The 26,360-nt window shown below is 37.0% G+C and overlaps 4 protein-coding genes across 11 annotated transcripts in view; 3 read left to right on the forward strand and 1 right to left on the reverse strand.

Annotated features, from left to right (window-relative positions):
- The first annotated feature begins 122 nt into the window (after positions 1–122).
- On the forward strand, positions 123–4,770 carry LOC117237718. Of its 6 annotated transcripts, none has more exons than XM_033502007.1 (8): positions 123–194; positions 2,194–2,473; positions 2,601–2,741; positions 2,833–3,030; positions 3,120–3,305; positions 3,387–3,897; positions 4,019–4,275; positions 4,373–4,502. In XM_033502007.1, exons 1-8 carry the CDS (start codon positions 145–147, stop codon positions 4,388–4,390), a joined length of 1,641 nt encoding a protein of 546 aa, XP_033357898.1. In that variant the 5' UTR covers positions 123–144; the 3' UTR covers positions 4,391–4,502. The 6 variants fall into 6 exon arrangements, with proteins under 6 accessions (XP_033357898.1, XP_033357893.1, XP_033357894.1 ...); XM_033502005.1 differs by lacking the exon at positions 123–194 and adding exons at positions 260–369; positions 1,294–1,741 and having other exon boundaries at positions 4,019–4,695; XM_033502006.1 differs by lacking the exon at positions 123–194 and adding exons at positions 260–369; positions 1,294–1,392 and having other exon boundaries at positions 4,019–4,695.
- A 232-nt stretch (positions 4,771–5,002) lies between these two features.
- On the reverse strand, positions 5,003–7,754 carry LOC117237722 (GPI transamidase component PIG-T). The gene is made up of 8 exons (XM_033502010.1): positions 7,286–7,754; positions 7,040–7,217; positions 6,715–6,946; positions 6,477–6,644; positions 6,113–6,410; positions 5,886–6,038; positions 5,501–5,747; positions 5,003–5,411 (listed from the first exon to the last, which is right to left on the reverse strand). Exons 1-8 carry the CDS (start codon positions 7,461–7,463, stop codon positions 5,156–5,158), a joined length of 1,710 nt encoding a protein of 569 aa, XP_033357901.1. The 5' UTR covers positions 7,464–7,754; the 3' UTR covers positions 5,003–5,155.
- A 117-nt stretch (positions 7,755–7,871) lies between these two features.
- LOC117237724 (BLOC-1-related complex subunit 6) lies at positions 7,872–9,789 on the forward strand. 2 transcript variants are annotated; one of them, XM_033502013.1, is made up of 4 exons: positions 7,872–8,214; positions 8,324–8,851; positions 8,951–9,111; positions 9,201–9,789. In XM_033502013.1, exons 1-4 carry the CDS (start codon positions 8,125–8,127, stop codon positions 9,250–9,252), a joined length of 831 nt encoding a protein of 276 aa, XP_033357904.1. In that variant the 5' UTR covers positions 7,872–8,124; the 3' UTR covers positions 9,253–9,789. The 2 variants fall into 2 exon arrangements, with proteins under 2 accessions (XP_033357904.1, XP_033357905.1); XM_033502014.1 differs by having other exon boundaries at positions 7,874–8,219; positions 9,201–9,490.
- A 3,521-nt stretch (positions 9,790–13,310) lies between these two features.
- LOC117237717 (PDZ domain-containing RING finger protein 4) overlaps positions 13,311–26,360 on the forward strand; it is a 58,746-nt gene continuing 45,696 nt past the window's right edge. For both annotated transcript variants that reach the window (XM_033502001.1, XM_033502000.1), the window contains exon 1: positions 13,311–14,094. In XM_033502001.1, the coding sequence (XP_033357892.1) occupies positions 14,074–14,094 (21 nt within the window). In that variant the 5' untranslated portion in view covers positions 13,311–14,073. The remainder of the gene's footprint in view (positions 14,095–26,360) is intronic.

Consider the following 26,360-nt stretch of genomic DNA (forward strand, 5'->3'; position numbering starts at 1 on the left):
AATGACCAAGTTTAAGTGTAAAATAAGTAAAAAATTCACAAAGCGTATACAACCACGTGTACATACCGAAATTTTACATCATTCATCATATGAAGACAACTTTAGTTGCGATATCGGCACTCTGGCGGCAAACGTAAGAGACTAATGGTACTGTCAGATACTGGTTACATGTTACATCAAGTTACACCAGAAAGGTTACATTTACACCAAGTATTTGTTGAATCACTAGTTCCTCACTAACATAATCTAAGGATTTGAATGTAAAATTAATATTGAATTTTTTGGTTCTTCTTTGAACTTACGTAAAAGCTAGTATATAATTTTTCAATTTACTGCGCTCTTTGAAACATACGTGTACATAATGTATAGGTATGAGACTCACTTACATATATATTAAAACATACTTATTTATATACGTACATCTTAAATATTTAACATAAAATTTATTCAGCTAATAATTTTTATTAAAGAGAAAAATTGAAAAATAGTGTTATTTTCGTTGTATATTATTCGTTAATTTTGTTTAGATATAAAATACTGTACAATTAAATAAATAACATAAATTTTGAATTTACGAATCGTTTGAGTAGCTCATTGAATGATAGTGGAAAAATATTTGACGAGTTTATTATTAACAAATATTTACATTTAGCTGGAATGACCGTAGCCGAAACCACGGTCATATAAACAGGTCTGAACATTTCTATACCGAAAGCATTGACGAAACTGTCTGCCTTTTGAGTCGAAAAAAGTCAAAGTGGAGGGTAAGAAAAGGTCTCGTTCTGGGTATATGCACATGTATATACATGCATGCATGCATACTACGTGTGCATATATAAATTCTATGAATGCTCAGACAGAGACAGAGACACTCCACTCATTTTATCTGTCTTGCAGAACGAAACCTTCTCGTGCCCTCCATCTTGAACATTTTTCACTCAAAAGACGGACGGTTTTCCCTAGCGAATGTGACTGCCTATATGATCGTGACCAGAAACGATAGAGAGGAAGAACAACCACCGATGAATGGGGAATTTCAAGAATTTCAAAATCTTCCTAAATCAGTTATCGGTATTTTTGTATTAAGTAAAAAAAAGTTGTACATGTGATGTGGCATCATTAGTAAAAAGAAAAATCGAAATAACAAGAAAGTAAAATAAAACCTAAAAAGGAATGCATCATGTGAGAAGTAAAATAATTTACGAACGATTATTAGCCACCACGAATTAAGCTGATTCGTTCCGCCATCTTGAATTATACCGTGCTTTATCGTGGCAAAATATTCTGTTCAAGGAGGGAACCACGGAGGGAACTGTCAGTACATGTATACATACATCTGTAAATTCGTATTAAGACGCGTGCCTTTCCACTTTCGAACCTCAATCGAACGGGGTACAGACTAGTTTTATAATTCAGATGTCGTTTTTACCACTTACACCACATCTGCCAATTTAAATAGTAAATTAACTTTTACAAAAGTACACGTAGGTTGCACATTTAAATCCGTATTCGTCTTAAGCTTTTTCAAATTTTAACAAATATTACAAAGATAATGCGAGGATGTATCTTCATTATAGCAGTTTTGTCTTAAAATTATTCGATAATCTGGTTATTGTGCAACTTATATATTAAATTGCATACAAATTGTAATTTACAAATCAGTGATCAGGAAGATTTTTAATCGTGTGGAATATCAGTCTGAAAATACGGAGGAAGAAAAATCTTTAGATCGTCTGAAAAGGTATACGATTGCTAGCTGTAAATTTGTTTTTTTTTGTTTAAAAAACTAATTAATTTTTTATATCTCTTAACATGTATATTGTATTCATTTTGTTCGGTTTTCATTCTTATGATATATTTCATTAAAATCTAACTTTCATCTATATTTGATTATAATTAGATATTAATAAAATATAAACAAGATGAGTTGATCCATGTAATGCTTCATGTCATTTATTTTCTAGTTTTCACAATTTCTAATTGTCAGAAGTACGCATACAAAATTGTTCAGTACTTTATGTATGAACAAAATTATGAACAGTACATATAAATACATCAATTTGTTTCTTGATTTTGTGAATAGATTTTAATTATAAATAAAAGTATTTTATGTTCATCACTTTTTTCCATTGCTATTTTAATTCACAAAATAAATAACATCTGTAGCCTTCAAGACAATATTTTTGTATGCAGAATAAGCAGAAATGGAAAACAGCTTTATAAAGGAAAATGTACCTTAAGTGAAAATAATGCAGATAGCTTTGAAAACATGAAATACTCAATGTTGCAAGAACAAGAATACGGGGTAGGTTTACCTCAAAATCTGGTGCCCAGTGAAATGAACGAATGTGTGATGGTCGATACAGATCCTATGGAAATAGAAAGCAGTTCTTTGGAGGAAGCTTCTGTGGTATCTAATCTTCCGCTTTTATTTGCCAATGGACATCCAACGTCATTGGAAAAAATTACTGTGGTAAGAATATTACTTTTTATACTTATACATTTAGAATGAATTTTAAGTAATCATGTGGTAATGAAACTTATATTTTGTAATAAATTATTAGTAGTATAAGTATTATAAAGGTAATGTTTGATTTTAGACACAATTAGAACGTTTTGTTACATTCATGGTTAAATGCTCCTTGGGCCATGATACTAACGAAGTGATCAGTGAACCGAGGTGGTGGCCAAAAGAAGTTAAATTTTCAAATCCTTTAACAAGACCTAAAAGAGTGAATGATGTAAGTTAATTATCTGAGTAAAAATATAATGATATAATTGTTTCCTCAATGGTAAAGTATTTAACTTTTAAAATGTAAAATTATATTTTAGAACTGGATGGCCAATTTAAAAAAATTAGTATTTAGATGTTATACATACCATAGAAGTGAATATCTCTTACGTTTTTGCTCATATCTTGCACGGTACTCGCAAGAAGATCTACAATATGTTAATAATTGGGACTCTACAACAAGTTTGTATCACAAAAGTACTGGCAAGCTATTAGTGACATTTCGCAATGAAAATATGGTTTGTTCTTGTATTCACATCTTACTTTGCTTTGTAGAATACTAAAAACTTTATAAAAAATAAATAAAGAAATTTTATTTTAATTACAGAATTATGATAGAACTTGTGAAAGTCCACGAAAGAAGTTGTTATCTTGTAGAGGAGTAATTTCTTCCTATACGAAACAGCAACAGCAACAGCAACAGCATTCCGTTATGATGAATCATACACCAACAGGAGATATTTATCTATGTGATAATTGTGATGCGGAATTTATAGGCCTAGAGAAAATGAAGGTACACACATCAAATGTGTGTGTTTATATGAATTCTAATAAAAAACATAAATGAAATTAATAGCAATTTTGTATATTAAAGGAACATGAAAGTGTATGTTATGAACAAGAACATAACGGAAGCAATTCTCGATCTACAACTCCGGACTTGTCGATTGTAGAGCCTGAATTAAGGCAAAACCAGTTCTTGGAATATTTTCACTTGTGTTCAGTGAAATCGGAATCGAAATCAGTTGAAATTCACAATGATGCTACAGTTAATAATAACAATAATATCATTAGCCGAACCTCCCGCCGTGTTAGAGGGTTTGTAAATTTTACAAGATGTCCGACTATTCCTTTTTCTTCTCCTGCTGGTATATTATTAGCTAAAAAATCCAAGGCAATGACAGAAGAAACGCAACAAGAAAGGCTAGAAAGGATAGAAAGACATCTCATTGCTCCTGTCTTAAACAGCTCGTCTAAACCAAAGTGGTTGCAAGCGGACGTTGATAACGATAAATGGAGTGTTACATATAAACCAAATCGAGATAAACTGGCATGCAATTATGTGCACCAATATAAATTTGTAAATTCTGTTAAAAAGAAACCAAGTAAGTGCTTAATCTTTGGGGGAGTTTCATAGGGTTTCATTTCCCTTATTTCTACGTTTTTTAAATGTTATTATAATATGTTTTCTATGATATATATAAGAACTGTTCTTTTTCTTTTTAGTGTTGAGCATACAATCACAGTTACTGTATGTTGTTTGTCGACCTGTTTTTGTTATTCTAAATCGATTGACCCAGGAACAAATACATGATTTTAAACAAAATCAGCCAAAATATCAATGTCTTATTCAAAATGTTTCTATTGTAAACAAGAAAATGATAACACATAATGAAGGAAAAACAGGACCAAACGTTCCTTCAAAACGTAAAGCTCCAAGTGATGAAAGTGACATAAACACGATGAAAGAAAACATAGAAAAGGTAGTTGGCAATGAAATTATCAATGTAGAATTAATTGATTTTGGAGGTAAATGTTCTTCTGGCGAAAATAATACGACTACCATTCATTCAATTAAAGAGATCGCATCGTGTATAAGACCGTCGGAAGCGATTGCAGTAATCGATCTATGCTCTTCGGATGAGGAAGAAAATACATGTACTCCTGCATCTTCGAACGAAAATAAAGATTCAATGAGTTGTTTATCTCATGATGTCAAAGGTGTAACAGAATCATTCTTAGAAAAATTTTCTTCAACTAAATTTCAGTTAGAACATGAAAAATGCGAGTGGCTATCGGATAATATTTTAAATAACGATGTTGAAAATTATACAGACAAGTACCATAGTACAATGTTAAATACATTTACAAATTTATCCCCAATCCTTAGACCAGCACCATAAAATAATGATTATTTAGTATATAGTATTCATTGTATGCGTGTTACATTTATTACAATATTTATTATTTTACTTTTATATGATTTTAAAATGCGTAAAATAACGTTAAATCATAATGTTTTATTATTTGCAGTAGACTGTCAATCATTACAAGAAACTCTCAACTGTAAAATAACAAACTCGGTATTTTCATTAAAGGGAAACGTCAAATAATATTTGTTATATAATAAAAGATAAGCCTACGCATTTTTATATATTATATACTATAGAGAAAGAGAAGAAGTTAAGGAAAAGATAAATAAAATCGAGATGAATTGTTAATTTTCTTTATGATAAACTTCGTTAATGTACCTCATTGCAAGATGATTGTATTTGTATTTTGTTTCCATTTATATTTTAACAAAAATTTTTGTCTTATTTAAAAATGCATATATATTTAAAACCAAATAATAAATTACACTTTTCATTCTTCTTTCTTTTTTGATTTAACGATCTTTTTCATTAAAGACGATAATAATTTTTCCTTCCAATCCATTTCAACACGTTTCAAAACTAATCTTTTAGTTGAAATGTTATGAAGTGGACCAAATGCTAGGGCAATTGCTGTACAGGCTAAACAAATTACATTGTAGGGCATACTAAAATCAGGCGTTGGTAAACTAACTAGTAAAGATTCAGTTCTTAGCTGTACTAGATAGCCTTCTCTTGAAGCATTGAAACTGAAAATTTAATTATGCTTTAGCAAAACTTGAGTGTTAAATATTATACATATGTTGTAATATTAATTACTAATGTAGACATTTTTAACCTTGATGTTATGGTACTTCCATCGAGTGGTAACGCAGTATAATTTCTTGCAATTGGAAGTAATGCAGTGATTATAGCAGGACCCATGTAAAACCCATGATTTGCATCTGGCGGGTATTCTTGCCACTTAAGAAATGAATAATCCATTTCTATAGAAAATTTAGTTACTGATTGTGGTGGTAAACGTAAAATAAGTTCCAAATAGTAAGGACTTTTTCGTTCCTTGCCTGGTAGATAACGCTGTGTCACTATATACAAAATTTCAACAGATTAAGACAACAAAGAAAAGATCACAGAAACAAAAAAAATACAAATAATTACAATGAATATATCACTGCCTATGATGAATACAATGATATATGATATATGTGAATACAACTACTCACATGGTATAATATTTTTTGCCCCACAAATTATTTTGACAGAATGTAAATATACTGGCAAATACCATGGAATACTTTCTAATAAAATAATATCGAGTGTTTGCCAGTAATTATTGTAAATTTTTGTTACTAAACTACCTCTTTCTTGTCCATATCCTGCAGAAAAGAATTTTTATTTTGCTATTTCTCCCCACATATGTATCTATTATAATTTAAGTAGTATTACAAACCAATGACATATCTATTTGCATATAGAATTGAAGGATAATTTAAACCAGCTGTATGAGTAGTATTATATAGAACTTCAATATTAAATATTCCTTTTAAAGAAAGCGATCTAATGTCATAAACAGCTATTTTATTTAATTGTCCTCCTCGAAGACTAACGACCTTTGCACTTGGAGGAGGTATTAACTCATAAACTTGATTAGTATTATTATTAGATATGTCAATATATACATTGCTTAATGTAGCAAGAGGGCATGCTCCTCTAATACCCATTCCAAAAAATTTTCGAACTGACCAATTCTGAAGGAAAATTCATATGAGTACCAGAAATTTCTTATAACATACAAAATTTTGTTAAAAATTTACCTGTGATACATCGGTCATTGTGTCATATATCAATGAAACAGACTGACGTAACTCTAATGATGTTTTAGTGCAGACTGTGTTTGAGCATATAACTCGAAAATGTACTCCAATGGAATGATAGTTTGTGTTGTGAATATAAGCAGAGTTTAATAAGGTTGCCAAGCCTTTCTATTAAAACATCATATATATCAGTATCTATTACACAAAATAAATACAAGTCTCTATTTTTCACATATACCTTAGAATTACATGGCAATAATTTTTTAAATGGTGTTAAATTTTCAGTGCAAACTATTTCTTTTGGTAATGATGAATAACGTAAATGACTAGAATTGATACTGTGATCTACTACCCCTGTAGGACGGAATGTAAATTCTGGAGACATACTGTTTGCAGGATTAATAAAATTCAAGGAAGCACAAAATAAGCCAGCTAGTGCATTTGTTAAACCTTTCCACTCATCATCAACGCTATAACAATAAAAAATAATTTTGTTATTAATATCATTCATACAATTTTTAGAGTAATACATTGTGTTTATTGAGTTCAAAGTGATACTCTACTTATTAACATCTTCGTGGAACCATGAATATATTTCAGCACCAGGACCAGCATCATGATAAGGATATCCCCATTTTTGGTAATTCCACAATCCTTTGGTTAATGTAAGATGTAATTCATTTACATTGTGACGACTTATAATTTCACCAAGTCCTCTTGGAAATAAATGAGAATGTTGAACTGAAATATTAACTTCTACTTGCATAAAAAAGAATTTTATATTTGGTAACTTATGTCTTGTAACTTACATGTTGTTATGTCTTTTGTGGTTTCCCATACAGTAGTAAATTGAAAATATGCATAGACATGATTGCTTGGTAATGGTTTTAGCATTAGTTCTTCATCAAAGAAATCATTTTGCGGAAACACGCATTTCATAAGGGTGACAAGGATAAAAAATAATGGTATTCTAAAATGCATCGTCATCAAATGATTTTGATAAAGTTCAATTTAATCTTGCTTTAACTATAAAATAATTTTCACACATTTTATATCTGTTATAACAGAGAAAAATAAAGATTTAGATCAATAAACAATATCTGCCTTTTAGTACGCTGAGTAAATCATATTTAATTCACTTATGGGTAAATGTGGAAATGATATAAACATGAGATGACATATTATGGTACATTATATCAAATGCTATTAAATCTTTCTTAATTTTCAGTCAACTAATCGGTTAATCAGTTTCAGTCAAATATTGGTTGTTCAACACTTACAAATGACAACAGACAGCATATAGCTATGAATTAACTAACCTGAAAATTCGTCTTTATATCAATATGATATCAACCAATATAATTTTTCGTTTAAAGGCGAGTTTTCATTATTATAGAGGATTGAGATAATATACCGTAACTCTAATGAAACGTTTTTGGAACAGTTGTATAATTATTTCTTTATTTAAATTTATTTCTTAAATTTTAAGAGAAATTTGTTTCAGAAGAACTATCGTTTTAGTAGAAACGTCCCTTAAGGATCGATAATTGTGACAGTATTATTCCATTATATCAATTGTGACGTACGTCAATTAAAAGGGACGTTTGTTTTATTATAAAGGACTGGAAAAATAAATTGTTTTTTAAATATGGAATCAGAGGAAGGGGAAACATATCCGAAACAAGGAACAACAATACGTAGTGAAAAGAATGCAGCTATCGACTACGATGAAGACAGAGTAAGGTTAGAGTTAATGAATCCTGTGTAAAAAAAACTGTTATTTATATTTGCAAAATGTGATTGATCGAAAAGGGCAATACTAGGGACATTAACTATAATTATTTCAGCTACATGAGATGACAGCGTCATATTCGGAAATATCATTCGATTCACAATCATCTCCACCCGTTTCGGAGTTAAGATCGCTGATCGATTCACCAGATATTGATGGAACAAAATTTTTAGATGGTAGCCTAGATAAAATGAACGGAATTGGTGGTAGACCAGACCAGCTAAATTTAAGGAATAGAGAATCTAGTCCAATAGAGGACGACGATATAGATCCCCCAAGTTATCACAAAGCCATGGGATATTTGCAACTTGAGGGGACAGTAATGCAAGATGGTGATATGGTACTGTTTGTTGCGGAAGATTTAGAAAACAAAATTAAACTGTCAAGTCCTGTAACAAAAAAGGGAGAAACTCCATCTTTTCCGGGTTCTCGCAGTTCTACTCCTTGTTTGTACAGGCAAGCCTTAACGCCTCAGGTGCCTCTTCTTGATCATAATGTGTTAAATGAATTAGAGATGGAAGCGAGAAAAGTGGCCACCTCTGTTGATGCATTAACAGAAAATTTGGCAGCCATTTTGCATAGTGTAAATTATCTTTTCCAATTATATTTCTTCTTTTTTGCTTTGTGAAAATTTTTCCTTTCATTAAGTTTTCAAAGGGTTTTGCATCAAAGTTACTTTTAGGCATCTGCACTCACCGTAGGCTGTTTAGAAACATATAGGGATGCTGTTTGTAAAACGTGCGATGCAGTGGATCACAATATTAAATCGATGTATCAGTTAATGGCAAAATGCGAAGAATTATCGAAATCAATGGGACCTGTATATAAGCTAGCAGAACAAATGCGAGTATTAGAGTATCTGTTTTTACATTTGTATTGTGTATTCCAGTTCTGTAATCATACTAACATTTATTTGTTTTCTCAACTTTTAGTAAAGAGATGAAAAGGATGTTGGAGCTATTTGAGAGTGCAATGAATCTGTAATTTATAAAGGAAAAAGATTTTAAGCTTTTACTCTAATATGTTTATGCGATTAGAGCTCTTGTCTTGTTATAGATCATTTTGGAAGTTGTCTCAATTTTGAAATTGTTTAGTTTGAAAAACATATATTTGCTGAAATTCAACATTTGTTTCCTTTACACAAATATTATTACGTTGAATATATTGTCACAAATGGAATGCAGGAGTATTTATTTGATACAAATATAAGGCTAGACAAATATGTTTATTTAATTATGATTTTGAGTGACAGAGGCGTCTTTGATAACCTCCATTATCTACAATTGATACTTTAGTAACTATGAGAATCAACAACATGGTCCTGACTGTCTGCCAAATTTCTTGTGATTTTCAAATTATCTTGCATTTCAATTTAACCTTGATCAAATGCCGAGGATTTCGAATGACACGATTTCATCGACCTTTTATGAATATTCATTTCTTTGGATAAGTGGTTTTAGAGAAAATTACTTCTGGGAAGTGAATGATGTGAATGTTTCCTAACAATCTTTTCACTCGATACACTTGTCGAAAAATAAGAAAATAAATTCCCTTGTATCATAATCGTAAAAGATATATAATTCTTATTTTGAAGAGAAATACTGACTTTCAACAATAATGTTTTTTCATAATCTTGCATGTACCATACAAATATTTATTGCAACAGATTTTATTATCCTAATGTACATAATTTAATTAAATGTTAGCAATGTTAATCAACCCTTCAAAACGTGTATTTTTTAACCTTTAAATATTAATTGATATTTCGAATATGATATGCGCACAGTAATCTTACAATTATCACATAGTGCGAGATCGTAGTGATATAGTATCCGATAATGGTCCGAAAAGCAATATCCAGTGTTTTGCTTTTATGCTTTATACGTATTCAGTGAGCGCATCTTCTCTTTCAACGTAACGAATAAAATTTACTACCACACGTCGCATTTTATATCTCTTTTATTTCTTAACGGTATATACAATGTAGGGAGGAAGTAATTCGCGTGGATTGCGAGGTTCAGTGGCGATCTATTGTAAATCACAGCTGTAAATAACATTATCAAAAAGCAACAGTGGTAAATACGTCGCGACGCGCGCCTCATTTAACGTATTCGGTCGGTATAATTATTAAAGACAGAGTGATTTTAATCCGGCTTGGAAAAAGAGTGGTGATAGCGGACAAACACCTCGTTAATTTATTCTCCTGGCCCGACGCCTATTGAGATCGCGGATAGGTGTGTATGTGTATCACTTTCGTACCACTCTCTACAAACGTGCTCACGCGTTCGCTCTTTTGCACGTTTTGAATTCCCGTCGATGAACACCGATTCCTCCTCCTCCTCTTCCTTTTCCTCTTTCTCAATCCTCTTCCCTATTTCATATTTCCACACGGCCTCAATGAAAGGGAGCACGTTCCTTAGATTATAAACGAAACGCTTGAATTACCAGTATATTTTCGATGTCATTACATGCCGTCGCGTATCAGTCACAGGTATTGCATTGTCGGTTTCCTCTTCTTTCAAAGAAGAAAGGAGACCCAGATCATATATCGTGCATTGATCATTAATATATCTCGATCATTAAAGAAAAAGATATTACATATTTCGTTGCGTCGATCGTATATCGCGATTGCGACGATTTAAAGTTATTTCATTTGTATTTACATCTACATATCTATACATTAATATAATTTACGTTATATTATATACACAAATAATTTATTTTTATGTTCTCAAGTATTGTTTCGATAGAATTATGTATTCTTTATCGAGAACGCAGTTCGATTTGTTTATCGTGGTTAGGTTGGATATTTTCGTTTACGTCGTATACTATGTATGTTCTAATTGTAAGATTAGAGACATAACGAATTATATTTCATCGTTCTTCTGTTTCTTTCTTAAGAAAGAAGAACTAAATGAGAAATTGATATTTGAAAATGTGGCATATCTAAGGAGTGGGTGCGCGAAGTGTGATCGACTCGCAATCAGTCGAGTACAAAATTGAGGAAGGAGAAAAAGAATGAAGAAAAGGAGAAAGGAGAAGAAAGAGGAAGAATAGGGAAGGGTGAATAAGGAAAGCAAAAATGCTTGGCAGATCACAGACAGCCTAATTAAAAGGCTCGCCGTCACGCAGAATTTTCTTTCTTTCGTTTCAACAAGAGCAGCTAACGGTAAAATCTCAGGAAGCCGACATCTCTCTTCCCTTTTGTCCTGTCTTTAACCCTGTCTCGCATACGTATCTATGAACATCCGTTCGTGGTTGCTTGGTAATGAGTCGGAGGTATCTTCTTTCGAAACGTTGTTGCCCTTTCTTACAGAAATGAAGATAAAAGGAGACATACGTATATCTACACTCATATATACGTATGTATATTATATGTATACTAATGCGCAAAAGTATGCCATTGCACACACAATATATAGATTGGAGATGCTTCGATATTTGCCTACATATGTATTGTGCTGTTTGTAATTTGTTTGAACTATTATATCTATGCTGTAACTATCTATGTTGTTCGGTATAACCTATTCTTTTTGTTACAGGCTGGTAACCAATTTTTAATAATTTCCTTTCTTCTTGGAAACTAACTTTTCTTTCATGAAAAAGTATTTTTTTTTTCTTATGTTTTATAGCATTTGCTTTCAATCATATAAATCGGTTTGTTCGTTTACGCAACCACTGTGTTGTTTTCGGGAATGAACTGAACCGAACCATCGTAAAATCCTATTCCGTGAAAGACAAAGTTTAAAGAACCTTCAAGAACTGGCCAATTAAATTGCGATTCGCAAATTAACTTTGGTAATTATGAGTGGGCTTCGAGAGCAGTGCGGTGAGGAAGGGTTGGAGAGTTGGGATTACAAACGAGACGGCGCCGCGGGAACTTGGTAACTTTTCAGTCGCTTTTTATACAACTTTTCTTGTTAAGATCGTGATTATGAATTTTCTATTTGATCACCTCTTCATAAGCTAGCGACGTATTTATTTTGTAGTCTCTTGCCAAGACTACGCGCGAGTTTGTGATTGACCAAAAACGTGACAATATTACAGATTAGAGAAGGGAGAATAGAAAGCGCACAGAATTGTACCACTGAAGTATATTTATCGTACAAACAGTAAACGAATGAACGAATAAATTTATATTTTTGTGAATGCAAAGATATAGAATCTACTCAAAGATTTGTTGCGTTTATTAAATATCACGAGCAGTATCATATTTCGAACATTTTACTATTTTTATATCCTCCTTACATTTTGTGCATTTTTGCATTTAAAAATTTTTTATAAATGCATAAACATCCATTAAATATAATATGACGATGATTTTTATCACGTAACTTTTATGTATCCACAAGATCGCTTATCGAGGTTCCGTGTTTCCAGTTGCAACTAATCAAAAAGCGTTGCATTGAAAAAATTGAAACGGAAATTGATTAAACGAAAGAAACATTAGTACGAATCGTGATAAGTCGATTGTAAGATTCGATGGAATGGAACGGAAACATAAGAAGAAACACGAAGCACACGATAGGTATCGTTAAAGGGAAGAGCTATCGGTGTCTGTGCATACCTACGCTATCGCAACGGTAGCGTCGCAAACGGTAGTTTTGGATAATCAGCATTTGTGTAACTCTCTTTTGCTCTTTGTGTCATTCGTCCGTTTTCACGAGTCGAGGTATGTATGTATCTCATTCCATTCCATTCCGTTCCGTTCAATCCCGTCGCGTCCGTTTCTCCTGAAACCATTTCTCTCCTTTTCTCTTCACTCCATTTCGCCGCGCTCCGCTCTGCTCCACTCCACTTCACTCCACTCCACTCCACTCCTCTGCACGCCGTTCAACTCCCTCTAACAGTTGCAACCAGTGTGACTATGGTCTCCGACGGCCGGTCGCGGCGGTCGCTCATCCTTTTACCCGTCTCTGTCTAACGCAATGAAAACTATTCTCCCCTCTGCCTCGCACTTTCTTCATCCCTTCTCCGTCGCGATAGTATACCTCGGTCTCTTTTCATCGTACACTCGAGACACGCCTCCCACTCGTGGCGCGCGACTGCCGTTGAATTCAGTCGACGCCAAGCCGGCACGCGTGTTGGCTGAATATTTTTCTCGCGTGTTACAACGTTGCACCGCGCCGTTTGCCTTCTTTTACCTCGCCTCGTCTCGCCGCGTCTCATCGTACCTCATCTCATCTCGTCTCATCTCGTCTTGTCTCGTCTCGTCTTGTCTCGTCTCGTCTCGTCTCGCCTCGTTTCGCTTCGTCTCGCTTTGCCTTGCTTTGCCTCGCCTCGCCTCGCCTCGCCTCGTCGCTTTTCGTTTTTTCTCGCGTACAGTTGTGAGTTCTCGAGAGTCTGTCTGCCTGTCTCTCTCTCTCTCTCTCTCTCTTTCTCTCTCTCACTCTTTTTTTTTGTCAACATATAAATGCGAAAGTTGCATTCGATGCAATGCGAGTAATCGGTCCGTTTGCATTTGTGGCGTGGAATCGCGAGGAGGCGTGCTACGACGATGCTAGATCATCGAAGTAAGGACGATCTAGCCACCTCGTGCCGTGTGTGAGTGCCAACGTCGATATTCCTCGTTGTTTCGAACAAGTGGAAAGAAGTGTCGAGTGGGAGGTTCGCCACCGTAATTGCTTTCGTTCAGTTTCCGTTTGATTCTATCTGATCCTTCTTTCGAGCTCTTCGTTGTTCATCTCTGGTACACCAAACCAAGCACGTCCCGACCAATCTTGACTTCAACGTTCTCATCTGCCATCGCTTTTCTTTGTAAAACGTCATTAGCACGCCTCGTCATCAACTCCAGTCCTGCGAAACATGGATTTTGTCATTTTAAAGGTAAGCACAATTTTCTGTGATCCATTTCGTCTATTTTTCGTTATTTATATGTTCGATTTTAAGATTCGCGGTACAATACACATTTGGCGAGTTTCATAGGGGTGATTTACAACGTTGTGTCCAAAGGACGTATACACACCTAGTTAATTCGAAATTGTTACATGGAGGTATACTCCATTCGAGTATAATCTCCAAAACGGCGCACGTCAGTAAGTAATGGCAAATATGGTACAGCGATTGTTAGCGAATAATAATAATAAACTTTCATAATTGTCATTGAGGGAAGATGATTTATTGCGAATAAGATAATACAAACTATCGGCTTGAGAAATTGAAAAAGGGGAGATAGAGAAGAGTGGAGTTCATAGAACAAGATGATTTAGCATTCGCGAATAAAAGATCAACTCTGCGTATTATTTTCTCTTTTATTTTATATTGCGTGCGTGAGTATTCTATCGAGTGTGCTTTCATGGATAATTGCTGTTGTCGTGCGACACAGTTATTGAATGTATGTGTATATTTCAAACCTCTCTGTACAATAACATAGTATACATCGTAGTATCAAATTTTAATTCTTTGGATTATTATCGATCGAGTAACATGTTTTTATCGTTGGAAAATTCCCAAACGTTTAAAAACTCAAAAATCAGTTACAAAAATTGTAACACGAGAAAGAATCGTTATTGACAATATTTGGTTGATTTCTTTCTTGTTTGAATCCTATACTAAACATTTTCATAAAATACTAGGAGACTATTTTTCGATTGAAACTAAACAGAGATATGAAGAATTCTGTGACCATATCAGAGTTAAGCGAAGACAATCGACGAAGATAACGATAATTTTTATTCCCATATTTTTGATAATGTGGCATTTTACAATAGACAAGGGTTATGGGAGTGAATACGTAGCAAAGTGTCTGAAAAGTATTATTACGTAATTGTAGTTTCAGTTATTGTTTTAGTATCAAAAAGAATGTACGTTATGTTATGACGTACAATCACGCAGGAATGTAAGATAAAATAGAAGCACAATTGTGGATCCTCTGACGAAGTGTATCTTTGGTCATACCTGAACGCGCTTACCTTTTATTCTTATCGTATTCGAACTAGTGAAGCAAGTACGCTTTAAATAAACACGACGATAAAGAAATTTCCAAGAAACACAGTGGCCCGAGGTGTGTTTACCAACGTTCGTCGTTTATCGAAGTTGCTAGCCCTGCCGTACATATACGTTTGTATGCGTTCCGTTTAATTTTAGCGCTCACGTTGCGATCTAGGGGATGCTGTATTATTTTTCTTCTTTCTTTCGTTCTTGCGTTCCTCTCTGTTACACGTAATTTCGAATGATCCAAGTTACGAACGTTCTATCGAATCGGTTTTAAAGATTCGATAAAACGATAAATACGTCGTTGAACGATGGTTAGATCGTTATCGTTACGAGCGTTCAACATTCTGCCTTATAACCATAACGCGAAGAACTGAATAAAAGGGCTTCTTATTTCTATCGTATCTGATTTCTCATTTCAATTCTATGTCCAAAGCCAAATGTCGAGCCTTCTTTTTTACTCGTTAAAGTAGAGGCAAGATCGAAATATAAAAATTTGAGAATCGCAACGGAGTTAGCTGCAGGCGTCGCTTTCTGTACTTGATAAAGCGAGAATTGGAGCTCTCACCTTTCCGGATGTATGGATTTGATCGGCGAAGGAAACGGGCGTATCGCGCTTTAATATCGGAACTTAAATTAAATGCATATCGTGCGACACGATGCAACTTCTGCATGCTTCTCTCTCGTCTACCTAGTCGGGAGAATGGACGTATTATCAGACGAGAATAGCCTCTCTGTAAAAGGATGAAAAGGATCACGCTTCGTCTTTCGATTTTGCAAGATATTTTGAAAATTTTACTTTACCCTTCGATGTTATATCGGCAATGAAGTATCCCAGACGGCAGCCTCTATTACTTGTAAAAGTTTTACCTTTCGTATGGATTTAACTATATATAGCACTTATTGTTAGAAGAGTTCGATCTTTTCTTTCGCTTGAATGCGCTCGCGAACTTCGTTAATGTTCAAAGTTGTTACGTAAGTGGTTATGAATGATTGGCGAGGATTCGTGTGTTCGGCACACGAATTTTAAGATAAAATTACTTGTAAAAGTATTCAGGCAGTGATGATTAAGGCGATATAATAACGTATCTGGGTTAAGCGAAGGTCGTAGCGAAAAGATCCAACAAGTACATACATTTTCTTAGTAGAAAAAATAGCGTAATTAAAAACAAAAAAGAAAAGGGGACGTGATAGCCGTTTCTACTCTAACGTTTTGTTCCAACTTCAATCAAGAAGGAAACATAACTTGTTTCAGTCATGTGAATCACTCTTTACAGTTAAATCTTGTTATAGTCGTTGTTAGCATATAGTTAGTAAGTTATTGGACTAAGTACTTCTCGGAGTAACTGTAAGTAATCGGCGTATGGAAAAGGGAAGAGAAATTGTCTCGTTGTGGAACGGTGTCGCGAGACTCGCAAGATTTCCAATTAGTTTGCTAGTAGACGCATGTTATAACGACTCGATTGCGTCGATGAAACGCGTAAAGTGTTCGTTACAGAATAGCGATGAGGGGGGACGAGTAGAGGGGAACGGAGAGTAGAGGATGAAATTGCAAAAATTACTTGACAGCTGGGAACGGTGGAAATATTTTAATTCTTTCCTTCGAACACTCCTCGTACTCCAGATAATTGCCATTTGCGCCAATAAAGTCGGAATCTCGGCAGTTCCTCCTACCTACCCCTCGCGCTCGTCACCGTTGTTTTCTCCCCTCCTCCCCTTCTTCTCCCTACCTCTCACCCCCACGCTGTTCCTATTCCTCGTTTTCGTTCTTTCATTCGTTCCTTATTCTGTGTACGTGCGCGAGAGCGTGTGTATGGTAACGGACAAGGGACACAAAGGAAGAAAAATTTAATCTTATTAACGGAAGGTATTTTTATTATAACGATTTCTTTATTTACTTGAGATGTCGCTAATGTCTGCCTATCCTGATTCAAAATGTCCAACGAGGTAATAATTCTTCGAGGTTAGTAATTTCCTAATAATATTTGAGGTTAATTTCATTCTCCATCGCGATACTTACGATCGATGGTGAACATCGATTACTTTTAGTTTCACATTGATCAAGATATTCGGATGAAAAGCGGTCCGGTAGTCGCGTGTATCGAAAAGGGTCGAAACAGAGGACGAAACACCGAACGCCGAATTATCGCTGGCGATCAAGTATTCGCTTGTCATGGTATTGTTTACAGCATGCATGAAAACATAGTCGTTATTCGATATATCGATACTGCATGCAGTTCGATCGTGCGTGTATTTTTATCGATCTGTTGGACACTGGACACACGTGCGGTGCATGTTGGTACCGTAATAACACCGTTACCACCGTAAGTTCGTCGGGACATTTTAATTAAACGGCCACCAGTATTGGTAACAGTGCTATCGCCGATACAACCAATACAACCACAACCTCCACCACTGGCAACAGCGGCAGCAGCAGCTTCCTATCACGATTATTAGTCACGAAATTTTGAAATTGCCGATGAATATCGAATTGGATACGGAAGCGACGATTTAAAGCGGCACGCTTCCTCGTTGTTTCTCTCCGTTTCCTTTTATTCTGGAATATTTCCTCTTTCTCCAGCCGCGTCAATCCCATTTCCGGACATTTTAACATCGATTCGCCGAACAATCGAACGATATAGTAAGCACAATCGATATACCGCAATTTTAAGGTTAGAACTTGTTCTATCCATTACATTTTTCGAAACATTCGAGACGCAGAGGTATCTTTCATTTTCTTTCCGTAATCTTTGTTCCTTCTTCGTTCGATTAAAAATATTCAGTCGTTATTTTACAATAGCCTATCGAGGATCTTAAAAAAAGAAGAATCTGTTCCTTTTAGCGGGAGACAAATTTCTGTAAATATACCGCGAAGCAGGAACCGGTTCTAAATTCCCAATACATTTACGAACTTTAATTACCGAACGATTTTACATGCTTACTGTATCGTTCTCGCCTACTATACAGGAAAATTATTGGTATGATGCACCTTATCGATCCAGTCGCATTCGATGCTGTCGCACATGGAACAATCGCTTGACTAAGGTCGACGTTGATTAGATCTCGAAGCGTTAGCGCGATAAAGGGTGAGTGATGCACAGTTAGAACCAAACAGACAGACAGACAGCCAGGCAGACAGACGGATAGGATAGATAGATAAAGGCGGACACAAGCTTCGAAGGACAAAGGGCTGCAGATGACCGAAGAAGTAGCGAAACAGCAGCGAAAATCTGCTACTAGTTGAATACTGTATTTCAAAGTAATCGAAAATTATGATAACTAGACGAGATTTTTTGCACGCGTATCAACGAAGTCTTGTACCAACATGTACGATCATCGAAGAAAAGCACCGTGAACGTGTCAGAGATAGTAGGAAATGGTGTTTTTATTGGGACAAAGGGACGGCGCGTCGTATACGCACAAAGTGTCCTGTAACTGACGATAACGAGCAGAAAGGGAATGATTCTACATGGAAATGTAAATTAAAGACAAAGAATAGAATATTTCCGTACGAATCCAGTGCTTTCGTTCAGTATATTTGTTTAGCGTCTTTGGACTTTTTCTTGCACAATTGAGCTAATATCAGTATCACCCAGAGCGAGTGAAATTACGGATAATAGACGAGAGATAAATATCGTTGTAGTAACTTTGGTAAAAACAATCAAATGAGATTATTCGATTATCCTATTCGCAAAATTGGGAAATTGTGAAAGAGGATGCGTAAATTACGACCTGTAACGAAGGAAATTTAATTCCATAGATATTTAATAGGTAGAGAAGAATCAAGCATCTATTTGGCAGAACGTGAAGCGTTTCATATAATTTCTGCCGTGATTATACCCATTCTTGCGAAATTTCCGGTTTCGTTGCATATTCTCCGGTATACAATACGCAAACACGGCAGAGGTGTTAGTTTAACATTAGTTAACATTCGCTCTCGTAAAGTATTTAACATCTCTTTCCCTCGACTTATTAATTAACGAGAGAAAATTTACATTTGTTACGATTAAAAGATTTGCCGATCGTCCGAGTCCGTATCGTTATCCTTCTAGGTATTTAACGTTTCACCATTTCCTGCGGAAACTTGATGCTTCAAAGATTTACATAGGCTGATCGCGCGCGAATATTTTTAATAGGAAACGTTTAAAATAAGAAGGCAGATATAAGGAAATATCTTTGAAAGTTTGTACCTAATACGTAATAAGATTAAACCTGTAGTAAGATCCATATTCGTGACATCGAGAATTCGCAGTTAACTTTTTCTAAAACGAAACTTAAGCCGCGTAAGAAAATGTTACTTTACGTTTTTAACTTTTGCACCCTTCTTTTTTTCCTACTTTTCCTATTAGTAACAAGTCACCCTGTAGACATATGTAGGTACATATTAGGTTGTCCGAAATGTTTCTTTCGTTTTATAAAAAAATAACACAACATTTATCGTTTTATATTATTTTATCGAATTACGTATGATCGATTTTGTTCTATCAAAATAAAGATCGCAACGTTCGACAGATTAGGTTTCGTGTTTGTATAAAGATGCATCGTTGTAAAAGACGTGTCTGTAAAAGAAAGACTTTTCGGACAACCTAATACTTAGCTACACATGTACCGAGACTCTCGAATCGATCTAGAATCGACGAAAGAACGGTGCAGCGTTGAACGATTTTCGTTCTGCTTCTCGGATTACGTGGATACTCCGAAATATGGGCTGCGTGCAGCTGGCAAAACCGAGAGAGTCGAGAGCGTGGAGAGTGGGCCGATATCAGCACTAGAGAAATAGAAGGGAAACTTTTCGGCCGAAAGAGTGTATCGTATGTCCATGGATCTGTGTATAAACCTACGTTTACCCCGGGCTCGTCGTTACTTTCCCGTATCTCGGATTTCATCCCATGGAACCGAGTGTGCGTACTTTTCCAACTCATCGTCGTGTTTTCCAATTTCCGAAGGTTAATGTGCTCGCAATATCCACCGTATGCTAATGTTTGCATCGTTGACACCTACCATCAGCTTCCTCCTAGTCATCCTCTCACAATGCTTTATCGACTCTACCGACATAGCCACGTCCCTTCTTTCTGCTTCCCCTTCCACCTTCCCTTTCCCTTTCCCTTTCGCCTCGCTCTCTGTCAGTCGTCGGTGCAGCAGCATATTTGTACATATGTAGTTTACAACAGACTGCAACCGGATATTTTTGGGGCTGCACCTCCGGTGTCGAAGGTCCATGATTTTTGGGGGGACAGATTGACGGCTCTGCGAGACAACAGGAGGTGTCTTTTAACCTCGCTGCGGTTCTCAAATTTTCACGCTTCAATCGAACTTCTATTTCCAGCGGGTACTTTGGTTTAGAATGTCACTGTTTAGATGTTTTTCTAAGAAGCCACGACTTCTTTTCGTCCTTCTTCATCGCGTATATATTACACATGGATACTTATCGATTGCCAAGAAATTTAGCGGAAACGTAAGTCATCGACGACCACCGTGGCAGGGTTTAATTTCGCCTCCGGTTGAAATCGAGCTTTATTTCTCCGAGCGGGAACACTCGACGATACAAAGGATAGAGTACGTAACCTGTTTTGAGTCAAACGACGGACGGTAGTCTAGCGAGTAGTCTAATTTTGAATCTAATAGCGGGAAAAAGTGTGAGTGAGATTACTCGTTTATTCGTTTTTACAGGGTAAGACGAGCGAAACGTTGAACTGCTCGTTGCGATTCGCTTCGCTCCGATCCGATCCTATGTGCGATTAATTACTTTTCTCGAGCTTCTCGATCGTTCGACGAGAGACATCATTAACCGGATATCGATCTTGCTAGCAATCGCGTTCAGTGTTTATCGAAAGTGGATTCGTCGTGGTTGGAGCTCGTTAGCGTGCTAAAACTCGTTTAGTAGCGATAATAATGCGTGTCAAGCAGCGCAAAAAATCGTTGGCGTAAAAAAAAAAAAAAACAAAAGAAAGAAATAGCTGAGAGGCGAAGAACGGAGCAAAAAAAGAAGAGAGGATTTCGCATGTATTTCCGAGAATCGGCTCTATTCGACTCGGAATCGGTCTAACGATCGTTCTTCGTTCACTGGTCCGCTCGTTCGTTCGTTCGCCCGTTCCTCCGACAATTCAGGTATAAATGACGCGTTTAGCAACGAAAGGACGAATGAAAATGAAGAATAAAAAATGCAAAAGAGAAAATAACTCGATAGTCGGTTTAATCGCGTGGAATAGGACCCGGACTCGGTATTCCGTATCGTGGCACATTTTTTACTCCTAGCATGTAAAGTTCTATAAGTAAGTTAAAATCCTGTAGCGAAAATTCAATAGAAACCTGTAGTGTTTCGTTAATTTAGAATCAAACAGGGGTAAGAAGCGTATACAAAACTGTATCTGTACGCGTCTCGCTCACTACCAATAAGCTATTTTTAAAAGACTCGTACCATCGAATCCTAAGGCCGTGATTATACAAAGAGCGTCGAGGGGGTAAACGATAGGCGGAAAAATTGGCATTTCCAGCAGTGGTAATGACCGTGCCATTGCTCGATTTGCCTATTTTGCCTATCACTTGTATCGCCCATTTTGTATAAATCTACAAGTTTGATTTATTTTCTGCCACCTAACCTAACCCCAACCTAACCCCTCTCCGTGTAATCACGACCAAACGGGTTGTCTTTCTTTTCAATTGTGTCACATTAAAATTCTCCCGTTTAATCGCAAAGCGACGTAAAAATCGGAAGATCGATAAAAGCGTATTTATCGGACTTTTCTTCTGCGATCTTCGGTTTATTGTTTTTTTTCTTTTTCTTTACCAGTCTCGTTACATTCTCGCTGTACCGCGTGCATCGTGTTGTATTTAATAATAAAACCGACGGACTACCTTGCGGCGATAGATTTTCTTTTTTCTCCTTTTTAAACGCCTCTCCCTTTCTCCCTTTTGTTTTCCTTTTTAACGAAGAATCGAACGATCCGCAGGGAGAAATAGGTCGATTCAATTGCTAAAACGAGACGTCTAGCCGCCGGCAAAAGAGCGAACGAGATAACAGACAGAACACGAGCGTTTGCGCGCGCAGATGCATTTATCGTCTTTATTACGAGCGTCGAGAATCACGAGTAAGCGGTTATTCAGTAACTATATTCGAACACGAAATCATTAAATAAAGTGGGCTTAACGAATGCACAAGTGCATAATCGTTGCGGCACCCGCGCTACATTTGCACGCGTTTTCTCGTTTACTTCCCCCGCGTGACAGCCTCGAATCTCGCCAAATTAATTTCGTCGACCGTCTCTGCCTTCCATTATCGCGTATATTCCCACGGAACTAGAGAACGCGCGAGCGAACAAGAGAACCGGCAGAAAGCTATTCCCCGAGCCATTTTCACTCCTCGATTACATCTCACGCATCAACGATCTTTGTTACTCTTTCCGATCGTTCTCTGTTCTCTATTCCTCCTTTCTTATTCCTAGTTGCCCATTTTTCATCTGCAAGCCCTTCGCAATCTGCCGCTATCGATTTGTCGGATCATTTTTTAGAAGCCTCGCTTCTATCACGTTACGCACGTAGAGCCGAAGAATCGTAAAATTTGACGCCGATCGTTTTTCTTACGAACCCTTCGACTTTCCATCCGATCGAATTGTCCTGCAAACAGACCGCTTCCTCGACCGCTTTAGTAAAATTGAGGTGTAAACGACCGTTCTTTGGAAAATCGTAGAAAATCGCAAATGCTCGAAAAGCAGCTTTTTTGAACGTCGTAAATGAGATTACGAACTCGTGATTGTTCGATGACCGTTTACGCCAAACGAACACGACCGAGAACCCTTTTGCCCTTGCTCTGTGTTTTTTTGTTCTAAACTCTCCTGAAAGTGTATCGTCGTGCGTTGGAAAAGTTGTGTAACTCGCAAGGTTAATCTGCTCGACGACCCAGTTCAACGCGTGAGACGAATCAACATAATGAACGAATCCTCTTTCTTTCTCGAGATGCGCGGTGAAGCATCGTTGAAACTCGTCAGAGATATTAGGAAATGCCGGTTTAATGGCAACCAGGAAACAGGTGTACGTGGAAAGAAGAAACACGCCGAGGAATATGAAGAGGTCGACTAATCGGATCACGGGACGGTGTACGCGACGTTTCGAGTACGCGACGCTGCTCGAAACTTGGAAAGTACTTGGACGCCTGCCTCGAGAGCATAATTTACGTACATAGTTTGCAAATCGCTTTGTAATCGCGTTAACGTTCCGGACCGTGTTTCCACGTATTTCGGCATGACGCCTACAGCGATCTCTAAAGTACGTATCAAATTTTTAGTATCGGGCAAGCTACAGTCCGACGTTTCTCCAGCACTGCGGCTATACACACGTTTCCATCAGAGATCAAACGACCCTCGATATTCTTCGAGTTCTTCCTCGAGTTCTTCTTTGAGGTCTTCTTCGAGTTCTTTCTTCGAGGACGCGGCTTACACCTCGATTTAAAAGATTTTGCAACTATAGTAAACAATGTGCAAATTTCTGACGCTCAAAGTGTTTCACTCGGTATATCCATTCGCGGGAATTTTAACACGTTGAATGCCACGGGGCATTCGAGCATTCAACTTGTCGGTAGCGCCGTAGAGGTCACACGTAATCGGCACGCCAAGATTAGTAAAAATACGTAATTTGAACAAATGTAAATAGTTATAAATTTTTCATTATTATTGTTGTTATTTCCGTATTTAGAGGTAGGATCATAATAGCTATTAGTTTATTCTTTGGATAAATCTATCGCACGGTTCGCAAGCCGAAAAACCTTTAATCGCACTTTCTTACATGGCCTAGGGATAGAAACAAAAGAACATCTTAAATCTATCGATTGTATCTAGAACTATCTTCTAGTTACTATTTATTGTAACTAGCGCGTCTGCATATAGATGGCGAGAGCGAACTCACGTTGTCATTTTCAACATTTACATCGTTACTACAATGTGTGACGAGATTTACGCAGTACGTGTTAAACAAGGAGAGATCATTTTGGGCAGACAAATAGATAGTTGGTTACGAGCTCGGGAAACGCGAAACGACGATGATGCACAGGCATTGTTGGAGGAACCGTAGAAAAAGAAACTAGACTGGGGTTTGTAGCAGGTGGAAAGGATATAGCAGGGTGAGCGTAGGTTGTAAATGAAAGCTGTAAGAGGGAACCCTCGTTAATGAAGCTGCATCCAGGACCGTGCGCGTTTTCTCAAGGCAATTAAAATCTCGTATTGTAGAAATTATTGACACGTCTATGTTCTATCTCTAATCTTTTACCGCGCGTATATGATTTTAAGTCCGTGTTTCGTCCTCTTAAATGACGATTGTCGTATCTGTGAAGATTAACTGGTAGTCGTTAAAGGTTAGGACTCGTATTCTCGAAAGAGGCAGACAGAAAATTTTGACTAGACGTCGTTCGATCTTGAAAACCCTTGAAAACCCGAAACTCTCGCCCCTCCAAATGGGTTTCCAATTACGTATTAATACGTTTCGCCGTTAGAAACGCGTAAACTTTAGCTGTCCGTGGATTTCGCGTACGATACGTAAATCGTATCGATGTAAAAAGGACAAAAATAAATGTCCTCGGGACTAAAGAAGGTAAAACTGTATTTTCGATTGATCATTAACGATTAACCGAGTGAAGCGATTAAAAGACGACGCGACGACGTAATTTATTCTGCTCGTCGCTGGCTGGTAGTTGGCAGATCGAAGATAGGCGTCTGATTGTAAGGTATAGACGAAAGGCTGGGTATACTCGCGAGAGCTTGAGCTGCAGCTTTACGCCGACTGTCCGCTGGCGCGTTGAATGTGATGCATTCATAGAGGAAAGGTTCGTGGGTCTGCGCAGACTAAGCAAGAAAAACGAAAAGATAGCATCGCTGTTTGAAACGGTTTAAAAGCAAGCAAGAAACGACACGTCGCTCTCTACCCTTCTCGCACGCGAGATCGTGTTCGATATGTTTGACGCGTGGCGTGAAATTAATCCAAATTTTCGATCCGTTTCACGCCGTTTGTTCGTCCCTCTGTGTCCAACCGCACCTACCGTTCTCCCTTTTCGCTCGTAATAACGCAACCGATGATCGGTCGAGCGTGTAAAATATTCATCACGATTGCAGATTGATCGTTACAATGGTAAACGCAATTGGTATAATTAAAATAAATTCAAAGCGCGGAATAGCCGACAAATATTTGCTCTTTCTCCTTCTTTGTCTATCTCTTCCTTCCGACGTTTATTTGATAATTCTTTACCGGTTAACAACAGCACGCGATTGTGCTACGCGTCTATCGATCGCGGTCCGATACGACCGATGGTCGAATCTCGCGAATTATCGTCCTTTTGGCTTTTCGATCGACGCCGAAACGTATTAGCCTTTGATCTCGCTGGTATAATTGGAAGAATAAGATTAAAAGGAAAACGAAGTTGCGCAGTACGTCCGCGTGTACATCGCAGCGCGATTGATGACAGAAAAGTTTTTTCCGACCCACCTTGGTTAAGGCGTTCCATCTGCCATTTCAGGACAAGAAAAAAAAAAGAAATAAAAGAAAAGGAAACGAGACTAACTTCTTGCGTAACTTTCTTCGCGGTATCTTTGTTTCCCTTCGTTCGATGGAAATTAGATATTTTCGTATTTTTATTTTTATATTCATTAGAAAGAAAAGAACGAGACTCTCCTTTGTACGATCGTTTCGATAGAAACCGCGCATGTTGTGGTGACACGACTCTAGTACGTATTGTACGCGACTCTTAATCTTTCCAACGAAATGCGTCGAATGAGCGCGTATCGAATAAAATACGCGAGACCGAGCAGTGTTTCGCGGTTTATGCGTTTCGTAGCGGTGGGACGCAACCGCGGTGAGCTGGACTGACGTTGTAAAGCGGTTCGGTGATTTCGGTGAATAGGGAAAGAGGGAAAAACAAGGGGTCAAACTGGCCGAACAGAGGACACAGGGAATACGGGATCTGGTTTGAATTAAACGAATAGCCTGTCGACGCGTTAGCGGACCAAGCGACATTCGCAGGGCAATTCGCGCGCAGTCGATTAAAAGGTGCATCCCTTTTTCATTGCACGCGCATGTTACCCCCTAATGTCAACTTAGAATACGAGCTATCGAGCGCATTTTATCGCTTTTCGTTTTTATCCCTTTTCCTTTTCCGTCGTTCTGCTTTGAAAGTTACG

This window comes from Bombus vosnesenskii, unplaced genomic scaffold (assembly GCF_011952255.1).
Source record: "Bombus vosnesenskii isolate JDL3184/JDL3185 unplaced genomic scaffold, Bvos_JDL3184-5_v1.1 scf7180000013398, whole genome shotgun sequence".
NCBI lineage: Eukaryota > Metazoa > Arthropoda > Insecta > Hymenoptera > Apidae > Bombus > Bombus vosnesenskii.

Excerpts from the sequence above, each read along its gene's own strand:
- LOC117237718 (XM_033502002.1), top strand. The coding sequence starts at position 145 with ATGGTACTGTCAGATACTGGTTACATGTTACATCAAGTTACACCAGAA. Across the intron at positions 195-2,193 it reads CATCAAGTTACACCAGAAAG|AATAAGCAGAAATGGAAAAC; the intron begins GTTACATTTACA and ends TTTTGTATGCAG. Across the intron at positions 2,474-2,600 it reads CATTGGAAAAAATTACTGTG|ACACAATTAGAACGTTTTGT; the intron begins GTAAGAATATTA and ends GTTTGATTTTAG.
- LOC117237722 (XM_033502010.1), bottom strand. The coding sequence starts at position 7,463 with ATGACGATGCATTTTAGAATACCATTATTTTTTATCCTTGTCACCCTT. Across the intron at positions 6,947-7,039 it reads TTCCACGAAGATGTTAATAA|CGTTGATGATGAGTGGAAAG; the intron begins GTAGAGTATCAC and ends TTATTGTTATAG. Across the intron at positions 5,748-5,885 it reads GGCAAAAAATATTATACCAT|TGACACAGCGTTATCTACCA; the intron begins GTGAGTAGTTGT and ends TTTTGTATATAG.
- LOC117237724 (XM_033502013.1), top strand. The coding sequence starts at position 8,125 with ATGGAATCAGAGGAAGGGGAAACATATCCGAAACAAGGAACAACAATA. Across the intron at positions 8,215-8,323 it reads TCGACTACGATGAAGACAGA|CTACATGAGATGACAGCGTC; the intron begins GTAAGGTTAGAG and ends TAATTATTTCAG. Across the intron at positions 8,852-8,950 it reads TGGCAGCCATTTTGCATAGT|GCATCTGCACTCACCGTAGG; the intron begins GTAAATTATCTT and ends AGTTACTTTTAG.